General features: G+C 34.9%; 1 protein-coding gene across 1 annotated transcript; it reads right to left on the reverse strand.

The window, feature by feature from the left end:
- Nucleotides 1-1607: 1607 nt before the first annotated feature.
- Nucleotides 1608-13084, reverse strand: LOC134857134 (solute carrier family 49 member 4 homolog). Its single transcript, XM_063873507.1, has 3 exons — nucleotides 12079-13084; nucleotides 10275-11116; nucleotides 1608-1890 (listed from the first exon to the last, which is right to left on the reverse strand). The coding sequence occupies exons 1-3, from the start codon at nucleotides 12639-12641 to the stop codon at nucleotides 1679-1681; spliced, it is 1617 nt and encodes a 538-aa protein (XP_063729577.1). The 5' UTR covers nucleotides 12642-13084; the 3' UTR covers nucleotides 1608-1678.
- Nucleotides 13085-22130: the final 9046 nt, after the last annotated feature.

Genomic DNA, 22130 nt, shown 5'->3' on the forward strand with positions numbered 1-22130 from the left:
AAAAAGGCAAGAAATTGGCATTAATAAAAACTTTTCAAAAAATTCCCTCAACGGGAACTGAACCTTAATCCTCAATCATCCCTCAAGCTTCCTGTGCCACTGATTCTCATTGAACCGAAAAAATTGCAAAGAGCAAGCCATTACACTACCAGTACAATGTAGCAAAAAAATGTTTGAACACTGTTTTATACAATTTAGATTGGAAAAAATGGCTTGTGCTAAAAAGTACGCTTGACTTGGGCGGAAAGACAAACTGATACCAAATTTTCTTAGAAACTTAGACCAGCAACTTCGTTAGTCAATATTGCGCTTCCATTTACTAATTTCAAGTAAAAAAAATATCTTCATTTAAATTTATTTAACACTAATTCACTAACTAAATTGGAAGACATTCGATACATAAAAGACACGAAAGCGGAAACATGTTGATTATAAAACTTTACAAAAAGAAATTGAATTTCAATCGAAAAATTTTAGCAACAATAACAGAATTTGCAATCGCTTTAGTCTGGTCTGATACTTTGAAAAAAAAAATCGTACATACAATTCATCATTCGAATTCCATTCCATCACCAAAGAAAAAGAAAACTATAACATGTAATTCAATTCGGTTGATCGAACATTAGTAATTGAAATATTAAGCACCGAAATGAGTGACTTTGGATCAAATGCGTGAGTTATTCTTCCGACCATTTTTGGGAATGACGTGATTTAATGTTCCGACCATTCGGGTGTGTTTTCGTTTTTTCTTTTTTGTTTTCCACGCAAAATCAGGCACCACAATTAATCATCGGAATGGGTCGAGTGATATATCATTTTCAAGCCCTGTCAGTCGTGATTCGAACGGCTTCAAGTAATCCCAGTATCGAAAAAATAGGTTTAAAACTTTTCGAAATCTAATTTCGAGCAAATAAAGCAAACGAATCGTTTTTTTCAGAAGCTTTTGGCTTACTATACTTAATTTATGTTTAATTTAAGCCGTGAAAACTTAGTTTTGCACGAGAAAAGGTTAGTTTTTAGGGTTTTTAGCGCCATTTTGGGAACTTTTCTGATTTTTTTGTTGTTTTTCTTATGATTACTCTTCAAAAACAGTTGTCGAATTTGCCTATTTTACTATGATTGTCCAGATGATATTTTTGTTCAGATTCTTTTATCACACCACGCAGAAAAAAACGACACTAATTGGAAACAAGTTTCTTTGAGGTTTTCTAACAGGATGGTCGGAACATTCTGTGCTACTAGCACAGTAACCGGCTATCTTTGGAATCGATTTGTTAATATAACCATCATTATTTGATTTAAAATATATGACCTTCGTTTTCTGGGTTCATTTGTTTTTGTTCTGATCACTGCACCAAGCGGGAAGAAACTGTGTTGGTATGGTTTTTCCTCTATTTAGGCTACCCCAAATGAAATTCGTAGGGGATCAAAAGTGTTACAATAATAACAATTTTTTCGATTTCGGACTTAACTAGAACCAGAAGAACGAACCGAACGAAGGTTGACCTCCTTTATCTCAACTGCACAGGAAACGGCGATCAATGTTAGTCATAGAAATTTCCTTCAAATGCGATGACTATTTTTCAAATAAGAATGAATCAAAAAAATGAAGGTCGAAAGTGTATAATTAGCAATTCTAATTTCAACTACATTACATCACATAATTTGCAGCGCTATTTCAATGAGACATAATAATTAGATTGTCGTCTGATGTGTCGTTGTCAGAATAGTCGTTTCTAGTTCCTCCTCTTGAGTTAACTATGGATCGCCCCGACTGTCTGCGAACTGTTTCGCTCATCTTCCCTCTCTCGTTCGTGTCGTCTACAACTAACACCAGTGGAATGGCGAGGAGGACTCCAGATAGCACTGCGTAGTCTAGCCACGCATCTCCTATGTAAAACATCAAATTAAACAGACTGCTCGTATATGCATTGATGTCTTGCACAATATTTACCGGCCATTGAACACAAAACAGAACATTTGGTCACTTTATTTTTGTGATATGATAAGTATTGAAAAACAACATTAATAAGAGTAACTGAGCAGACATCGCATGAGAAGACAACAAATGGCCCAAAAAATTTGCTGTTAAAGCTTTTGAACCATAACAAATCTTCTGTTTTTCACACCCCCCATTCAAGAGCACAAATGCAATTTAAAAAATTTAGCCCGTCAAGCGACGAACTTTGGGCAGATATATTATCAACCAAAACCATTTAAGCCGAAGAAAACGAAAGTTGAAAAAAAAGAAGAGCAGTTTTGAATGCAAAAACAAAAATTCGAACGATACGGTTATTTAAAAAGCAGATATGTTCAAAAAATTAGTTTCTGGGCCTTCCATCGGAACAGACATGCCACCTGATTCAACTGAATTTGTTAAACTAGTTATTAACACGAAAAAGTATAGAATCCGATTTGATAACGGTTGCTAATTGCAAGTGCAACAATATATTTTAATACACGGTAATTTTTTCCACTTCTGGTTTAAATAACAGTGCATAAATTGAAAAGCACATGCGATACAAAAATATATGCCAGAATTAGAGAGTAAACAATGAATGTGAAAAAAGCAACATATTTCATATTTTCCGAAAAACTTCAAAACATTACAAGAATAAATACGATATAGCCATTCTCAAAACCTGATGTTTTTAGAGCTCACCAGACAAAATCAAATTAAGCGAAAAAACATGGTATCCAGATAGCTTCAAAGCAGAAAGTTAAGACGCAAAAAATTTGCATAGAAATTACATAAAATGTGATGCCACTAATAATGGTAAAGAAGGGATCGCAGAACCATAGCCAACAAACAGTTGAAAAAGAGTATATGAACGGAAGTTAACAGAAAAAAAGACACTTGTTTTTTTTTTGAAAAAACATAACTTTCGAATTTCAAAGTTAAAATAGATGGCCTTAAAACGCTTTGAATTTCTATAAAAATTTATGGTGAGCTCAAGCGTTATCATTTTTCGAGACTAAATAGAATAACAGGCAGACCTTGAAAATTACTGAGGTTTCGTAATAAAGCAAGGTTAATTTCTTACAGATTTGTAGGACCAGGAAAAAACCTAGTTCCCAAGCAATGGCGCCTGAGCCTACAAAATTAAGCAGATAAACAATAGTCAGTTAAACATTTTTTTTTTGTCCAGCGGTAAATTTGTTATCTGCAAAAAATAGGTCTTGGCCGGATTAGAATCCTGGACTTTTGTCCTGCACCTTCACCCTAAATGGGCCAAACTGCCACCACAAACTGGATGACTAAATAAAAAAGGAATATTTGATAATCAGACTTTTTTCGGGTCAACAACTAGTTCAACAAAATTTTTGAATCATTTACTCAGCTCTTATGATTCAATGATTTTGTCTACATGATTCAATAATTTTACTTCAATGAAGTGATTGATTCAATAATTTTTTTACACAGGTTGTTAATCGCTTGCTATTACGAGCGCAATGATACGCGCCAGGTATCCATATAGCTGCAACGCATAAAGTTAAGACGCAAAAAATTTGCATAGAAATTACATAAATTGTGATGCCACTAGTAATGGTAAAGAAGGGATCGCAGAACCATAGCCAACAAACAGTTGAAAAAGAGTCAATGAACGGAGTAAACAGAAAAAAGGCACTTGTTTTTTTTGGAAAAAACATAACTTTCGAATTTCAAAGTTAAAATAGATGGCCTTAAAACGCTTTGAATTTCTATAAAAAAAATAATGGTAAGCTCAGGCGTTATCCTATTTCGAGACGAAATAGGATAACAGGCAGACCTTGAAAACTACTGAGGTTTCATAATAAAGCAAGGTTAATTTCTTAGAGATTTGTAGGACCAGGAAAAAACCTTGTTCCCAAGCAATGGCGCCTGAGCCTACAAAAACAAGCAGATAAACAATAGTCAGTTAAACATTTTTGTCCAGCAGATAATTTGTTATCTGCAAAAAAATAGGTCTTGGCCGGATTAGAATCCTTGAATTTTGCCCTGCACCTTCAACCTAAATGGGCCAAACTGCCACCACAAACTGGATATACTAAATAAAAAAGGAATATTTGATAATCAGACTTTTTCGGGTCAACAACTAGTTTTAAAAAAATTTTAAATCATTTACTCAGCTCTTTTAATTCAATGAATTTGTCTAAATGATTCAATGATTTTACTTAAATGAAGTAAATGATTCAATAATTTTGTTAAACTGGTTGTTGACCCCAAAAAGTCCGATTATCAAAAATTCCGATTTGATAACGCTTGCTATTACGAGCGCAATGATAAACGCCAAGTATCCATTTAGCTTCAACGCAGAAAGTAAAGACCCAAAAAATTTGCAAAGAAATTACATAAATTGTGATGCCACTAGTAATGGTAAAGAAGGGATCGCAGAACCATAGCCAACAAACAGTTGAAAAAGAGTCTATGAACGGAGTAAACAGAAAAAAAAGGCACTTGTTTTTTTTATGGAAAAACATAACTTTCGAATTTCAAAGTTAAAATAGATGGCCTTAAAACGCTTTGAAATTCTATAAAAAAATTATGGTAAGCTCAGGCGTTATCCTATTTCGAGACTAAATAGGATAACAGGTAGACCTTGAAAATTACTGAGGTTTCATAATAAAGCAAGGTTAATTTCTTAGAGATTTGTAGGACCAGGAAAAAACCTTGTTCCAAGCAATGGCGCCTGAGCCTACAAAAACAAGCAGATAAACAATAGTCAGTTAAACATTTTTTGTCCAGCAGATAATTTGTTATCTGCAAAAAAATAGGTCTTGGCCAGATTAGAATCCTTGACTTTTGCCCTGCACCTTCAACCTAAATGGGCCAAACTGCCACCACAAACTGGATATACTAAATAAAAAAGGATATTTGATAATCAGACTTTTTCGGGTCAACAACTAGTTTTTAAAAAATTTTGAATCATTTACTCAGCTATTCTAATTCAATGATTTTGTCTAAATGATTCAATGATTTTACTTAAATGAAGTAAATGATTCAATAATTTTGTTAAACTGGTTGTTGACCCCAAAAAGTCCGATTATCAAAAATTCCGATTTGATAACGCTTGCTATTACGAGCGCAATGATAAACGCCAAGTATCCATTTAGCTTCAACGCAGAAAGTAAAGACCCAAAAAATTTGCAAAGAAATTACATAAATTGTGATGACACTAGTAATGGTAAAGAAGGGATCGCAGAACCATAGCCAACAAACAGTTGAAAAAGAGTCTATGAACGGAGTAAACAGAAAAAAAGGCACTTGCTTTTTTTTGGAAAAAACATAACTTTCGAATTTCAAAGTTAAAATAGATGACCTTAAAACGCTTTGAATTTCTATAAAAAAATTATGGTAAGCTCAGGCGTTATCCTATTTCGACACTAAATAGGATAACAGACAGACCTTGAAAATTACTGAGGTTTCATAATAAAGCAAGGTTAATTTCTTACAGATTTGTAGGACCAGGAAAAAACCTAGTTCCCAAGCAATGGCGCCTGAGCCTACAAAATTAAGCAGATAAACAATAGTTAGTTAAACATTTTTTTGTCCAGCGGTAAATTTGTTATCTGCAAAAAATAGGTCTTGGTCGGATTAGAATCCTGGACTTTTGTCCTGCACCTTCACCCTAAATGGGCCAAACTGCCACCACGAACTGGATATACTAAATAAAAAAGGAATATTTGATAATCAGACTTTTTTCGGTTCACCAACTAGTTCAACAAAATTTTTGAATCATTTACTCAGCTCTTATGATTCAATGATTTTGTCTACATGATTCAATGATTTTACTTCAAGGAAGTAACTGATTCAATAATTTTGTTAAACTAGTTGTTAATCGCTTGCTATTACGAGCGCAATGATACGCGCCAGGTATCCATATAGCTGCAACGCAGAAAATTAGGACGCAAAAAATTTGCAAAGAAATTTCGTAATTTGTGATTCCACTAGTAATGGTAAAGAAGGGATCGCAGAACCATAGCCAACAAACAGTTGAAAAAGAGTCTATGCACGGAGTAAACAGAAAAAAAAGGCACTTGTTTTTTTTATGGAAAAACATAACTTTCGAATTTCAAAGTTAAAATAGATGGCCTTAAAACGCTTTGAATTTCTATAAAAAAAGTATGCTAAGCTCAGGCGTTATCCTATTTCGAGACTAAATAGGATAACAGGTAGACCTTGAAAATTACTGAGGTTTCATAATAAAGCAAGGTTAATTTCTTACAGATTTGTAGGACCAGGAAAAAACCTAGTTCCCAAGCAATGGCGCCTGAGCCTACAAAATTAAGCAGATAAACAATAGTCAGTTAAACATTTTTTTTTGTCCAGCGGTAAATTTGTTATCTGCAAAAAATAGGTCTTGGCCAGATTAGAATCCTTGACTTTTGCCCTGCACCTTCAACCTAAATGGGCCAAACTGCCACCACAAACTGGATATACTAAATAAAAAAGGAATATTTGATAATCAGACTTTTTCGGGTCAACAACTAGTTTTAAAAAAATTTTGAATCATTTACTCAGCTCTTTTAATTCAATGATTTTGTCTAAATAATTCAATGATTTTACTTAAATGAAGTAAATGATTCAATAATTTTGTTAAACTGGTTGTTGACCCCAAAAAGTCCGATTATCAAAAATTCCGATTTGATAACGCTTGCTATTACGAGCGCAATGATAAACGCCAAGTATCCATTTAGCTTCAACGCAGAAGGTAAAGACCCAAAAAATTTGCAAAGAAATTACATAAATTGTGATGACACTAGTAATGGTAAAGAAGGGATCGCAGAACCATAGCCAACAAACAGTTGAAAAAGAGTCTATGAACGGAGTAAACAGAAAAAAAAGGCACTTGTTTTTTTTGGAAAAAACATAACTTTCGAATTTCAAAGTTAAAATAGATGACCTTAAAACGCTTTGAATTTCTATAAAAAAAATTATGGTAAGCTCAGGCGTTATCCTATTTCGACACTAAATAGGATAACAGGTAGACCTTGAAAATTACTGAGGTTTCATAAAAAAGCAAGGTTAATTTCTTAGAGATTTGTAGGACCAGGAAAAAACCTAGTTCCCAAGCAATGGCGCCTGAGCCTACAAAATTAAGCAGATAAACAATAGTCAGTTAAACATTTTTTTTTGTCCAGCGGTAAATTTGTTATCTGCAAAAAATAGGTCTTGGCCGGATTAGAATCCTGGACTTTTGTCCTGCACCTTCACCCTAAATGGGCCAAACTGCCACCACAAACTGGATGACTAAATAAAAAAGGAATATTTGATAATCAGACTTTTTTCGGGTCAACAACTAGTTCAACAAAATTTTTGAATCATTTACTCAGCTCTTATGATTCAATGATTTTGTCTACATGATTCAATAATTTTACTTCAATGAAGTAATTGATTCAATAATTTTTTTACACAGGTTGTTAATCGCTTGCTATTACGAGCGCAATGATACGCGCCAGGTATCCATATAGCTGCAACGCATAAAGTTAAGACGCAAAAAATTTGCAATGAAATTTCATAATTTGTGATTCCACTAGTAATGGTAAAGAAGGGATCGCAGAACCACAGCCAACAAACAGTTGAAAAAGAGTCAATGAACGGAAGTTAACAGAAAAAAAGACACTTGTTTTTTTTTGAAAAAACATAACTTTCGAATTTCAAAGTTAAAATAGATGGCCTTAAAACGCTTTGAATTTCTATAAAAATTTATGGTGAGCTCAAGCGTTATCATTTTTCGAGACTAAATAGAATAACAGGCAGACCTTGAAAATTACTGAGGTTTCGTAATAAAGCAAGGTTAATTTCTTACAGATTTGTAGGACCAGGAAAAAACCTAGTTCCCAAGCAATGGCGCCTGAGCCTACAAAATTAAGCAGATAAACAATAGTCAGTTAAACATTTTTTTTTGTCCAGCGGTAAATTTGTTATCTGCAAAAAATAGGTCTTAGTCGGATTAGAATCCTGGACTTTTGTCCTGCACCTTCACCCTAAATGGGCCAAACTGCCACCACGAACTGGATAAACTAAATAAAAAAGGAATATTTGATAATCAGACTTTTTTCGGTTCACCAACTAGTTCAACAAAATTTTTGAATCATTTACTCAGCTCTTATGATTCAATGATTTTGTGTACATGATTCAATGATTTTACTTCAAGGAAGTAATTGATTCAATAATTTTGTTAAACTAGTTGTTAATCGCTTGCTATTACGAGCGCAATGATACGCGCCAGGTATCCATATAGCTGCAACGCAGAAAATTAAGACGCAAAAAATTTGCAATGAAATTTCATAATTTGTGATTCCACTAGTAATGGTAAAGAAGGGATCGCAGAACCACAGCCAACAAACAGTTGAAAAAGAGTCAATGAACGCAAGTAAACAGAAAAAAAGACACTTGTTTTTTTTTGAAAACAACTTTCGAATTTCAAATAAAAAATAGATGGCCTTAAAACGCTTTGAATTTCTAGCAAAAATTGTGATAGGCCCTTTTTTGAAAATTAGGCCAGTTTGAGAAAACTGGATCAAAAAGTTAAGGCTCTTATTTCGCTAAAAAAATCTGAAAATTAATGTCAGTTTCCAAACAAGAAATCGATCACACTTTTCGTGACCCTTACAATTTCACTGTTCAATAATAGAGTCTGCCTTCCTTCTGAAAAAAATGATCTGAACTTAGAAAGAAATCAAAAGTCAAACCGCGAAAAAGTAAACTTGGGCCTGTGCAATTTTTAAGTCTTTTCCTGAAAAAACAGAAGCAAAAAAATCATCACGATCTATATAATAGTCTGAACTACGGTCCTACAATCTTACTAACACACAGCTACGCATATATGTAATTGGCAAGTTTCTTGCATAAAAATACAAACATGGAACAAAAAGTAAAAGGATTTTTGATGCTGAAAAACTGGTTGAAAAAATTTTATCTACAAACGTATGTCGCGAAAGACTTTTGAGGAAAACAAGTGAAACACGTAATCAACAGCATTAAATTAGCACGGAAACAAGATTTACCAAGCTCGTTGAAACAAAACAAATTCCTCGAAAATTTGATTTATGAAACATCTTGACATTTCAAGTTGCTACCTCCATAAAGCACAAAACGCAATAACATATGTTTCTGCTCTTTAAACGGCCTATTATGAGGCAACTGAGTCGGCATAAAATTTGCCGAAACCACTAAAGACCAAAAATTTAACAAAAAACATAACCAAGAGACAATTAGTCAACGAAAGCAAGAGAACAGACAAAAACACTTAAATGTTTATTTTAAAAAATCTCAACTTTCGGCAAAAAAAAATAGATGACCTCAAAGCTTTGAATTTCTATAAAAAGTTAGTATTGATATTGTTCTGAAAAACTAAACCCATTTTCAGAAAACTGGATCAATAGATAATTTTTTTTATTTCGCTGCGAAATATGACAAAGAAAATCCTATTTCGAAATTAGAAGTGGATCACATTTTTCGTGACCTTTACACTTTCGCTGTTTCATCAACTCTCAATAGTAATCATCACACAAAGGCGAAGCTTCGCTTCGCAAACACTAGCAAGAACACAAAAAGCAGCTCTACAAAGTGCAATAAGAAAAAGTAGAAATAAACCTCGAATTAGTAAAACTCGGCTGTCTGGGATTCTATTTGAGACCTAGAGAATATGAGTCTCAGGCACTAACCACTCAGAAACGGACGCTTAATTAATCACAAACAAACACTTGCCACAAATAAGGCAGAAAACAGATGCGATGAAATTTCCAATGCTACAGATCGTGATTGTAGCAATTAAGTGAACACTTCTATTTGCGAAGTAGGCTAGAAAAAAAGGTTCGTACTAATACACTACGCTGATCGCTAAAGTAAATAAAACAGTAACTTTACTAAAAAATTAAAATTTTCATAGTAATTTTAAAAAAAACGTTCAGCCTGAACTCGAATCCGATCTTAGGCTTCCAAGGCACCCAATTTACTAGTTAATTAAATAGGATAATAGGCAGACCTTGAAAGTTTCTGAGGTTTTATAATAAAGCAAGGTTAATTTCTTACAGATTTGTAGGAACGGGAAAAAACCTAGTTCCCAATCACAAGTACACTTGCTCTAAGCAAGTGAAATTATCGAGTAAAAAAAGGACTGTCCTGTTTTTGTTTCAAGAGTTTCAACTCAAATCGAGGTTTTTTCAAAGGTATTCAAGCACTTTAATCCTTTAAATGATACCTTACCTGGAACCTTTAAAACCTAGTTAAAAAAGAAAAACTAATCAAAACATCTCGCTGTAAAAATTTGATTGGGTAGTTGACTCACCTAGTTGAGGTATGGACATGGCAGCTAAGATGAGACTTCCGAAAACATTCTGAACCAGCACCAGCATTGACCCGATCAGTTCCTCTGATATCGGAAACAAAATGTCTGATCCCATTTCGAACACTAATGGCACACTACTTGCGGAACATATACCTGTAACTACCACAGTTACAAATACTACAGCTTTGTTAGCTGCGAGAGAAAGACTAAATGCTTTCACTGATAGCACAAAAAGTAGGAATGAGCCAAAGCCGACACATAACAGCATCAGCAACAGTTTCTTAACTGGGTTATGTCTTCTTAGTCTATCGGCTAAGTTGGCGAAAATAACGCCTCCGATTGCACCTGCCAACGTCGTTGTGGAACCAATCCAGCCTGCTAGAACTTGACTGAACCCTTTGGGTTGCAAGTCCACGTCCAAAATAGACAGATATGAGTTAAAAACCCCACTGAAAAGACCATACACAAACGCTAAACACCAGAATTTAGGCTTTTTCACTATCTTCCCCACACTCGGCAACAAGTCTTCTCGTTTGCTGAACGAAACTTCCGAGGGTGGTTTGGGAGGCGATCGGGGAAAGTACACAACGACTAGCACGAACAGCACAACTGCGTATATTGACTGATACAAAATGTAGTGCCAGATTTGACCCTGCATTTCCTCCTTAGTTGGTCCTGGTTCTACTGTCGAAGTATCGTTAGGATCTGTGCTTGAGTTTGCCATATCTACGGGCTTCAAGTCATCCACTAGCAGGGGTCCAATGAGGAATGAAAGAGCTAGTCCTATCTGTTGGGTCCCAGTAGAAAATGCAGTAGCTGTTCTTCTTTCTCCTTCAGGGAACCTAAGTTTGAAACAAAAAAACTAAAACAATTACAGACAAGGATGACAGGCTGCCATGCAAGAACAGTGGCCAAGAATGTTCCGAGCACAATTTTCACGAGAAGAAATTCAAAAAAGGGTTTATAAAAAATTATTCTTCAATACACGCCACCTGTGATACAAAACAAACATGGCCGACAGAAAATAAGACGAAAACCGTTCGATATGTTTGTTTTGAATCTCTTTGGATCAAATTCATTTTGCGAAAAACATGCCAAGAAAGACAGTTAAACGTTACATAAGTATAAAAAGAGAACTTGCAAAGCGGTAACAAAGCCGACATTACTTGAGCAGACACCCATTGAGCTAAAAAAAAGTTTACAAAATTAGTTTTCATCTCAACTAAAACATTGAAACCCCCCCCCCCACCCCCACCAAAAATAGATAACAAAGTTTTTTTTCCCAGCACCTTCAGACATCCTGTGAAATTTTTTATGGAAAAAGTCAAGTGGCCGGTTGCAATGCCCCTGCTTTTTGCTAGACAAAAAATTAAAGGGCAACTGAATTGGATCAAAAATAACACAGGTAGAATATAAAAATAGCCTAAATAGCTTCAAACCTGTAGCAGAAATAAATTGGCAGTCTTTCGTCAAATTTTGTCTTAATAAAAAACGAAAAGTATCACACCAACACCGCTGTGACACTTCTATGATTTCTTTTTGACCTTCTTTGATTTTTTTTTGGAATCCAGATTACGATTTAAAGGGCTGTAATATGATACCAACTACTTTCTAGGCATGAAAATTGGCCAAAAATCCTACTCTGTAGTACAAATATTTTGTGCAATTTACGATTTTACATCTGTTGAGCATTTCACGCTGAATTATCTTGCTCTTATGAAGAACATACTTGAATTGCTATAAAAAAGCTTGCTCCAGTTCAAAATACAGTGAGTAGAAACCTATCTAGCCAAACAATTCTTACCATTTGAGAGATAGCATCGTCGATGCGGCCATGGGGAGCACTCCTCCGATCCCGTTGAGGAACTCCCCCAGGTCCTGGATGATACAGATACCTATCGAGTTGTCTGGAATAATCAGCCTTATGGATGCACCGGCCGCTATGCTTCCGGCTGTTATCAGTTGCGCCACACGCAGTCCGTACCTGTCTATGATTAGCACAAAGACGGGCGGAAACAAAATAAGTGTGAAGAGTCCTAGATTGACCAGAAGAGAAATTTGGCTCGTTTTCCAGTTGAAAGTGTACTTGGCCGTGTTCTGAATTGGACCCCAGGTGTTCCAAATTTCGAAGTTCGCGAAGCCGACTGCACACCACAACGCTAAAATGTACCATCTTCTCTTGTAGCTTTTCGTCCCTTTGAACAGACCTGTTCGCTCGTCTGAGACGCTCGGAGTGAGAAGAATCTCAGAGTCCGCTTCTGTTGTGTCAAATGGAGATTCCGTTTTCATGTCAGGGTCCAAAATTGAGGAGTCAGTGCTATCAACTGCATCTGAATTGTCCTCGTCATGCTGAACGTATTTGGCCATAGCGAGGCACAGCAAACAAAGTGTTATGAACAATTAATCGCACGATTTATTCAATTTTTGTACTTCAATTTAAGATCGAGAGAAATAATCACCAAACAGGAATAAACTTGAAATACCAGTTCAACTTTGCGCCAATAAACGAGTGGACTCTAAATCTAAACACTAGTAAATATTAGTTTTCACAGCTTGCACATTTGATTTCGTAATGATAATGATTTCAAAGATGCATTGTCCAGCACTGGTATAAAACATATTTATTTAAATTTCTAGCGAAATTAAAAAAGAATTTCACATGGCGTCTTAATAAGTACCCGAAGAGCAATAATTAAATACAGAAATCCAGAATAAACAGCCAAAATTGGCATTTCGAGGGCATTTTCTAACCTGAAACCAAGAAAACATGAACATCTGCGTGGACTATAAAACAAAAACCAACTTAATTCGCAAATCTTTGAAGAGTCTTGTATCCTAAATGACCGTCCTTTTAAATCAAACAAGGATTTTCTTTCATCCAATGATTCTAGTCAAAACTGATGCTATTTGCTGAAGACAGTCAAGTTTATTCAATCATTTAATACCCAGTCGCTGTTTGGTTTGCCATTTCTCAGTTGTCTCCTATTCTCAATGGTCCGAGCGCGTTTTGAATGAAAGGTCGCGCTAAGCATATACCCCTCTATCATCAATTGGAAAAATGCAGCTTTTTCTGGATACTGATTTCCTTTTCGGTTTTGGGGATCAAACGCGCAATCTCTCGCCCCCCCCCTTAAGTGACCTACCGTAGAATGCCCTCCCCAATCATGTATTAATTCTGAAATTTAATTCTTTAGAGAAGAAAAAATACAATTCACATTAGCGCACAAAATATAACCATTTTGCAATTCTTCATACAATTCTTGATAGGCTACAAAATCAGTTGAATCGACATTTTATCTATTTTCCGATAATTTAATCTTGAAAGGTGATATAATTTTCTTCTCATCGATATCATTTTGGGGAGCGGGGATATTTTACGGTTGATCCGGTTTTGGAATCCGTATCATCACTGAAATGACATGAAACTCACTGGACCCCATCTAGCAGTTCCGTGCAATAAAAACACCGTGCGGCACATTAAAAGCTCGTTCATGAAAACTCGTTGAACAGATTGAAGCAACTGAATGCAGAGAAACACTTTAAAATAATTCTAGGTACTAAAACTGTTGCAATTTTTCAAACTCATTAAACTTTTTTTTTAAATTTTTTTGATACAACTCTCTAATACGGAAAGCATTCTACTTATTAAAACAGAATCAATTGTCAAAAGAAAATTAGCATCAAAAGAAAGTTTATGATGCGGTAACTGAGTAGACAATAATTGGGCACAAGACCAGAGATCCGGAAAAATTAAATGATCCGAACGCGCAGTATTAAGCAAAATTTTAAAACTATCAAACGGAAAAAAAAACAAGGATAGCCGGTTGCTGTGCAAGAAGCACAATGTTCGGACCAGAGCTAAAAATAAAACTTCAAATTATTCAGTTCTTCAAATTAGCGTCGTTTTTGTACGTCGTGTGATGATAACTATACTATATACACGCGTGAAACGTTGGCAAATAAGGCATAATTTTTCTATTTTTTGTAAACAATACTAGCATGTAAAGCACCTCCGTGTAACACTTTTTAACAACTCATTAAAAAAACGCATACAATGGAAAGGAGATCTGCATGCTATGAGTGTACTCTGACAGTACCCAATTATAGGGTTGGTAATTTCAAATTTTGTAAAATTTTTTATTCAAGTTTTTTTTAATTCAAACTTTTATTTAAGTTTTCGAATTAAAATTTTGTGAAGTTTTTTGTATCTATGTTCTTTGAAAAATTATAAAATGAATTAACAAACGTCACATCTCAAAAACTTAAAAAAATATATATATCAGTCGCATTTGGACGCAAGATTTGCAACTGCCGAGAGTTATCTTTCAGTACCGAACTACAGCGTTGCGAATTTCAAATTTTGAGAAACTTCAAATTTAGAGTTTTCCGTCATATGTCAAAATTACGAGATTTGAGCAGTGAAAACCCCTGTGAATATTTTGACAGCCCCCAACTACTAGGTTAAGAATTTCAAATTTTGAAGAGAAAAAAAGAAGAAATTGAAGTTTTCTGAAAAACTTTTTAAAAAATCAAACAAAACGTCAATGTAGCAAACAACAAAGAGTTGTGTATTCACATTTGGAGTCAAGATTTGTAACCCCTGAGAGTACTCTGACAGCCCCCAACTACAGGATTGCGAATTTCGCTTTTGAAAAAAAATCAAATTTAAGTTTTCTGAAAATTTTAGAAAAATCACACAAGCTTCATATATCTCAAAAATTACAAATATTTGAGCAGTCATATTTGGAGAAATACCTTGCAACTCCTGAGAATACCCTGACAGACCCTCAATTGAAAACTTTTGATATCTAAATTCTTTGATTAATTTATATAAAAAAGTCATAACAAACCTCACCTCTCGGAAACTACGAGTTGAGTAATCGCATTCGGACGCAATATTTTTAATATTATCAGTTGCGCCACACGCAGTCCGTACCTGTCTATGATTAGCACAAAGACGGGCGGAAACAAAATAAGTGTGAAGAGTCCTAGATTGACCAGAAGAGAAATTTGGCTCGTTTGCCAGTTGAAAGTGTACTTGGCCGTGTTCTGAATTGGACCCCAGGTGTTCCAAATTTCGAAGTTCGCGAAGCCGACTGCACACCACAACGCTAAAATGTACCATCTTCTCTTGTAGCTTTTCGTCCCTCTGAACAGACCTGTTCGCTCGTCTGAGACGCTCGGAGTGAGAAGATTCTCAGAGTCCGCTTCTGTTGTGTCAAATGGAGATTCCGTTTTCATGTCAGGGTCCAAAATTGAGGAGTCAGTGCTATCAACTGCATCTGAATTGTCCTCGTCATGCTGAACGTATTTGGCCATAGCGAGGCACAGCAAACAAAGTGTTATGAACAATTAATCGCACGATTTATTCAATTTTTGTACTTCAATTTAAGATCGAGAGAAATAATCACCAAACAGGAATAAACTTGAAATACCAGTTCAACTTTGCGCCAATAAACGAGTGGACTCTAAATCTAAACACTAGTAAATATTAGTTTTCACAGCTTGCACATTTGATTTCGTAATGATAATGATTTCAAAGATGCATTGTCCAGCACTGGTATAAAACATATTTATTTAAATTTCTAGCGAAATTAAAAAAGAATTTCACATGGCGTCTTAATAAGTACCCGAAGAGCAATAATTAAATACAGAAATCCAGAATAAACAGCCAAAATTGGCATTTCGAGGGCATTTTCTAACCTGAAACCAAGAAAACATGAACATCTGCGTGGACTATAAAACAAAAACCAACTTAATTCGCAAATCTTTGAAGAGTCTTGTATCCTAAATGACCGTCCTTTTAAATCAAACAAGGATTTTCTTTCATCCAATGATTCTAGTCAAAACTGATGCTATTTGCTGAAGACAGTCAAGTTTATTCAATCATTTAATACCCAGTCGCTGTTTGGTTTGCCATTTCTCAGTTGTCTCCTATTCTCAATGGTCCGAGCGCGTTTTGAATGAAAGGTCGCGCTAAGCATATACCCCTCTATCATCAATTGGAAAAATGCAGCTTTTTCTGGATACTGATATCCTTTTCGGTTTTGGGGATCAAACGCGCAATCTCTCGCCCCCCCCCCCCCCCCCTTAAGTGACCTACCGTAGAATGCCCTCCCCAATCATGTATTAATTCTGAAATTTAATTCTTTAGAAAAGAAAAAATACAATTCACATTAGCGCACAAAATATAACCATTTTGCAATTCTTCATACAATTCTTGATAGGCTACAAAATCAGTTGAATCGACATTTTATCTATTTTCCGATAATTTAATCTTGAAAGGTGATATAATTTTCTTCTCATCGATATCATTTTGGGGAGCGGGGATATTTTACGGTTGATCCGGTTTTGGAATCCGTATCATCACTGAAATGACATGAAACTCACTGGACCCCATCTAGCAGTTCCGTGCAATAAAAACACCGTGCGGCACATTAAAAGCTCGTTCATGAAAACTCGTTGAACAGATTGAAGCAACTGAATGCAGAGAAACACTTTAAAATAATTCTAGGTACTAAAACTGTTGCAATTTTTCAAACTCATTAAACTTTTTTTTTAAATTTTTTTGATACAACTCTCTAATACGGAAAGCATTCTACTTATTAAAACAGAATCAATTGTCAAAAGAAAATTAGCATCAAAAGAAAGTTTATGATGCGGTAACTGAGTAGACAATAATTGGGCACAAGACCAGAGATCCGGAAAAATTAAATGATCCGAACGCGCAGTATTAAGCAAAATTTTAAAACTATCAAACGGAAAAAAAAACAAGGATAGCCGGTTGCTGTGCAAGAAGCACAATGTTCGGACCAGAGCTAAAAATAAAACTTCAAATTATTCAGTTCTTCAAATTAGCGTCGTTTTTGTACGTCGTGTGATGATAACTATACTATATACACGCGTGAAACGTTGGCAAATAAGGCATAATTTTTCTATTTTTTGTAAACAATACTAGCATGTAAAGCACCTCCGTGTAACACTTTTTAACAACTCATTAAAAAAACGCATACAATGGAAAGGAGATCTGCATGCTATGAGTGTACTCTGACAGTACCCAATTATAGGGTTGGTAATTTCAAATTTTGTAAAATTTTTTATTCAAGTTTTTTTTAATTCAAACTTTTATTTAAGTTTTCGAATTAAAATTTTGTGAAGTTTTTTGTATCTATGTTCTTTGAAAAATTATAAAATGAATTAACAAACGTCACATCTCAAAAACTTAAAAAAATATATATATCAGTCGCATTTGGACGCAAGATTTGCAACTGCCGAGAGTTATCTTTCAGTACCGAACTACAGCGTTGCGAATTTCAAATTTTGAGAAACTTCAAATTTAGAGTTTTCCGTCATATGTCAAAATTACGAGATTTGAGCAGTGAAAACCCCTGTGAATATTTTGACAGCCCCCAACTACTAGGTTAAGAATTTCAAATTTTGAAGAGAAAAAAAGAAGAAATTGAAGTTTTCTGAAAAACTTTTTAAAAAATCAAACAAAACGTCAATGTAGCAAACAACAAAGAGTTGTGTATTCACATTTGGAGTCAAGATTTGTAACCCCTGAGAGTACTCTGACAGCCCCCAACTACAGGATTGCGAATTTCGCTTTTGAAAAAAAATCAAATTTAAGTTTTCTGAAAATTTTAGAAAAATCACACAAGCTTCATATATCTCAAAAATTACAAATATTTGAGCAGTCATATTTGGAGAAATACCTTGCAACTCCTGAGAATACCCTGACAGACCCTCAATTGAAAACTTTTGATATCTAAATTCTTTGATTAATTTATATAAAAAAGTCATAACAAACCTCACCTCTCGGAAACTACGAGTTGAGTAATCGCATTCGGACGCAATATTTTTAATATTATCAGTTGCGCCACACGCAGTCCGTACCTGTCTATGATTAGCACAAAGACGGGCGGAAACAAAATAAGTGTGAAGAGTCCTAGATTGACCAGAAGAGAAATTTGGCTCGTTTGCCAGTTGAAAGTGTACTTGGCCGTGTTCTGAATTGGACCCCAGGTGTTCCAAATTTCGAAGTTCGCGAAGCCGACTGCACACCACAACGCTAAAATGTACCATCTTCTCTTGTAGCTTTTCGTCCCTCTGAACAGACCTGTTCGCTCGTCTGAGACGCTCGGAGTGAGAAGATTCTCAGAGTCCGCTTCTGTTGTGTCAAATGGAGATTCCGTTTTCATGTCAGGGTCCAAAATTGAGGAGTCAGTGCTATCAACTGCATCTGAATTGTCCTCGTCATGCTGAACGTATTTGGCCATAGCGAGGCACAGCAAACAAAGTGTTATGAACAATTAATCGCACGATTTATTCAATTTTTGTACTTCAATTTAAGATCGAGAGAAATAATCACCAAACAGGAATAAACTTGAAATACCAGTTCAACTTTGCGCCAATAAACGAGTGGACTCTAAATCTAAACACTAGTAAATATTAGTTTTCACAGCTTGCACATTTGATTTCGTAATGATAATGATTTCAAAGATGCATTGTCCAGCACTGGTATAAAACATATTTATTTAAATTTCTAGCGAAATTAAAAAAGAATTTCACATGGCGTCTTAATAAGTACCCGAAGAGCAATAATTAAATACAGAAATCCAGAATAAACAGCCAAAATTGGCATTTCGAGGGCATTTTCTAACCTGAAACCAAGAAAACATGAACATCTGCGTGGACTATAAAACAAAAACCAACTTAATTCGCAAATCTTTGAAGAGTCTTGTATCCTAAATGACCGTCCTTTTAAATCAAACAAGGATTTTCTTTCATCCAATGATTCTAGTCAAAACTGATGCTATTTGCTGAAGACAGTCAAGTTTATTCAATCATTTAATACCCAGTCGCTGTTTGGTTTGCCATTTCTCAGTTGTCTCCTATTCTCAATGGTCCGAGCGCGTTTTGAATGAAAGGTCGCGCTAAGCATATACCCCTCTATCATCAATTGGAAAAATGCAGCTTTTTCTGGATACTGATATCCTTTTCGGTTTTGGGGATCAAACGCGCAATCTCTCGCCCCCCCCCCCCCCTTAAGTGACCTACCGTAGAATGCCCTCCCCAATCATGTATTAATTCTGAAATTTAATTCTTTAGAAAAGAAAAAATACAATTCACATTAGCGCACAAAATATAACCATTTTGCAATTCTTCATACAATTCTTGATAGGCTACAAAATCAGTTGAATCGACATTTTATCTATTTTCCGATAATTTAATCTTGAAAGGTGATATAATTTTCTTCTCATCGATATCATTTTGGGGAGCGGGGATATTTTACGGTTGATCCGGTTTTGGAATCCGTATCATCACTGAAATGACATGAAACTCACTGGACCCCATCTAGCAGTTCCGTGCAATAAAAACACCGTGCGGCACATTAAAAGCTCGTTCATGAAAACTCGTTGAACAGATTGAAGCAACTGAATGCAGAGAAACACTTTAAAATAATTCTAGGTACTAAAACTGTTGCAATTTTTCAAACTCATTAAACTTTTTTTTTAAATTTTTTTGATACAACTCTCTAATACGGAAAGCATTCTACTTATTAAAACAGAATCAATTGTCAAAAGAAAATTAGCATCAAAAGAAAGTTTATGATGCGGTAACTGAGTAGACAATAATTGGGCACAAGACCAGAGATCCGGAAAAATTAAATGATCCGAACGCGCAGTATTAAGCAAAATTTTAAAACTATCAAACGGAAAAAAAAACAAGGATAGCCGGTTGCTGTGCAAGAAGCACAATGTTCGGACCAGAGCTAAAAATAAAACTTCAAATTATTCAGTTCTTCAAATTAGCGTCGTTTTTGTACGTCGTGTGATGATAACTATACTATATACACGCGTGAAACGTTGGCAAATAAGGCATAATTTTTCTATTTTTTGTAAACAATACTAGCATGTAAAGCACCTCCGTGTAACACTTTTTAACAACTCATTAAAAAAACGCATACAATGGAAAGGAGATCTGCATGCTATGAGTGTACTCTGACAGTACCCAATTATAGGGTTGGTAATTTCAAATTTTGTAAAATTTTTTATTCAAGTTTTTTTTAATTCAAACTTTTATTTAAGTTTTCGAATTAAAATTTTGTGAAGTTTTTTGTATCTATGTTCTTTGAAAAATTATAAAATGAATTAACAAACGTCACATCTCAAAAACGAAAAAAATATATATCAGTCGCATTTGGACGCAAGATTTGCAACTGCCGAGAGTTATCTTTCAGTACCGAACTACAGCGTTGCGAATTTCAAATTTTGAGAAACTTCAAATTTAGAGTTTTCCGTCATATGTCAAAATTACGAGATTTGAGCAGTGAAAACCCCTGTGAATATTTTGACAGCCCCCAACTACTAGGTGAAGAATTTCAAATTTTGAAGAGAAAAAAAGAAGAAATTGAAGTTTTCTGAAAAACTTTTTAAAAATCAAACAAAACGTCAATGTAGCAAACAACAAAGAGTTGTGTATTCACATTTGGAGTCAACATTTGTAACCCCTGAGAGTACTCTGACAGCCCCCAACTACAGGATTGCGAATTTCGCTTTTGAAAAAAATCAATTTAAGTTTTCTGAAAATTTTAGAAAAATCACACAAGCTTCATATATCTCAAAAATTACAAATATTTGAGCAGTCATATTTGGAGAAATACCTTGCAACTCCTGAGAATACCCTGACAGACCCTCAATTGAAAACTTTTGATATCTAAATTCTTTGATTAATTTATATAAAAAAGTCATAACAAACCTCACCTCTCGGAAACTACGAGTTGAGTAATCGCATTCGGACGCAATATTTTTAATTTGAAACATGTGAGAGTACTCTCAGAACACCCAACTACAAAGCTGAGCATTTCAATTCTTTCGAACTTATGAAAACCATAGTTTTCTGAAAAATTAAAAGAAATCATAAAACACGTAATATCTCGAAAAGAAACAAGGATTTGCTCAGTCATATTAGGAGGCACGATTTGAAATCCTTGAGATTACTTTGACAGCGCCAACTACAGGGTTGGGAAATTCAAGTTAAGTAAATTATAGTAATTTGATTTTTCTGAAAAAAATCACAAAAATCGTCGTTTCTCGTACGCTAAAAGGATCTGGGCCATAATAATTGGAGGCCAAAATGGCAACTACTGGGAAACCCTGGCAGCATCTGAATACTCACTGAATTTGAACTGAAATCGAAACAAATTTCTTACCATTGCAATACACGATTTTGCTTACCGTAAAAAACTCTTTGGTTTAGCATGCAAAAAGAATAAGTTGAAAATGCTTAAGCGTGGCGAGATAGTGAAGCCTGCATTTAAATATATAGATTTTTTTCTTGCGAGGGAAGTGCCAAATATAGCTTTCAAAACTAATTCCGTTTGCTAAACGTTTTTTTTAGCCTAAATGACCAAGTTAGCAAGTAATCTTCAATTTACTGGTCGAAGTTCAAAAAAACGAAAATTTTCCGCCAATTTTTCTCAACTCCGAGATTTTTTAATAGAAATTTTAAATTTTTGTTCGAATCACAACTGAAAGGACTTCAATATAATATGTCACTTAACCCAGTCCGCTCATTATTTGTGGCACCTGATTTCCCGAGGAACCTGATTTTGCCCAAAGAAAATTTGCGTGGAAACATTATTTGTGGTACCTGATTTTGCGTGCTAAACTGAAGGTGACTCATTCAATGTTTTTAGTGGTTATCTCATTTTTCCAACATTTTTGAACTAACATTGAAAAAATTTGGCAAGACATGACACCTGAATTTCCCCAAAAGAAAGGCAAAGCGGAGCTTCGAACCAATTTCGATTTAACACTAGAGCAGTATTAAAAGCTACAGAAGAAAATGAGA

This window comes from Symsagittifera roscoffensis, chromosome 1 (assembly GCF_963678635.1).
Source record: "Symsagittifera roscoffensis chromosome 1, txSymRosc1.1, whole genome shotgun sequence".
Classification (NCBI taxonomy): Eukaryota; Metazoa; Xenacoelomorpha; order Acoela; family Convolutidae; genus Symsagittifera; species Symsagittifera roscoffensis.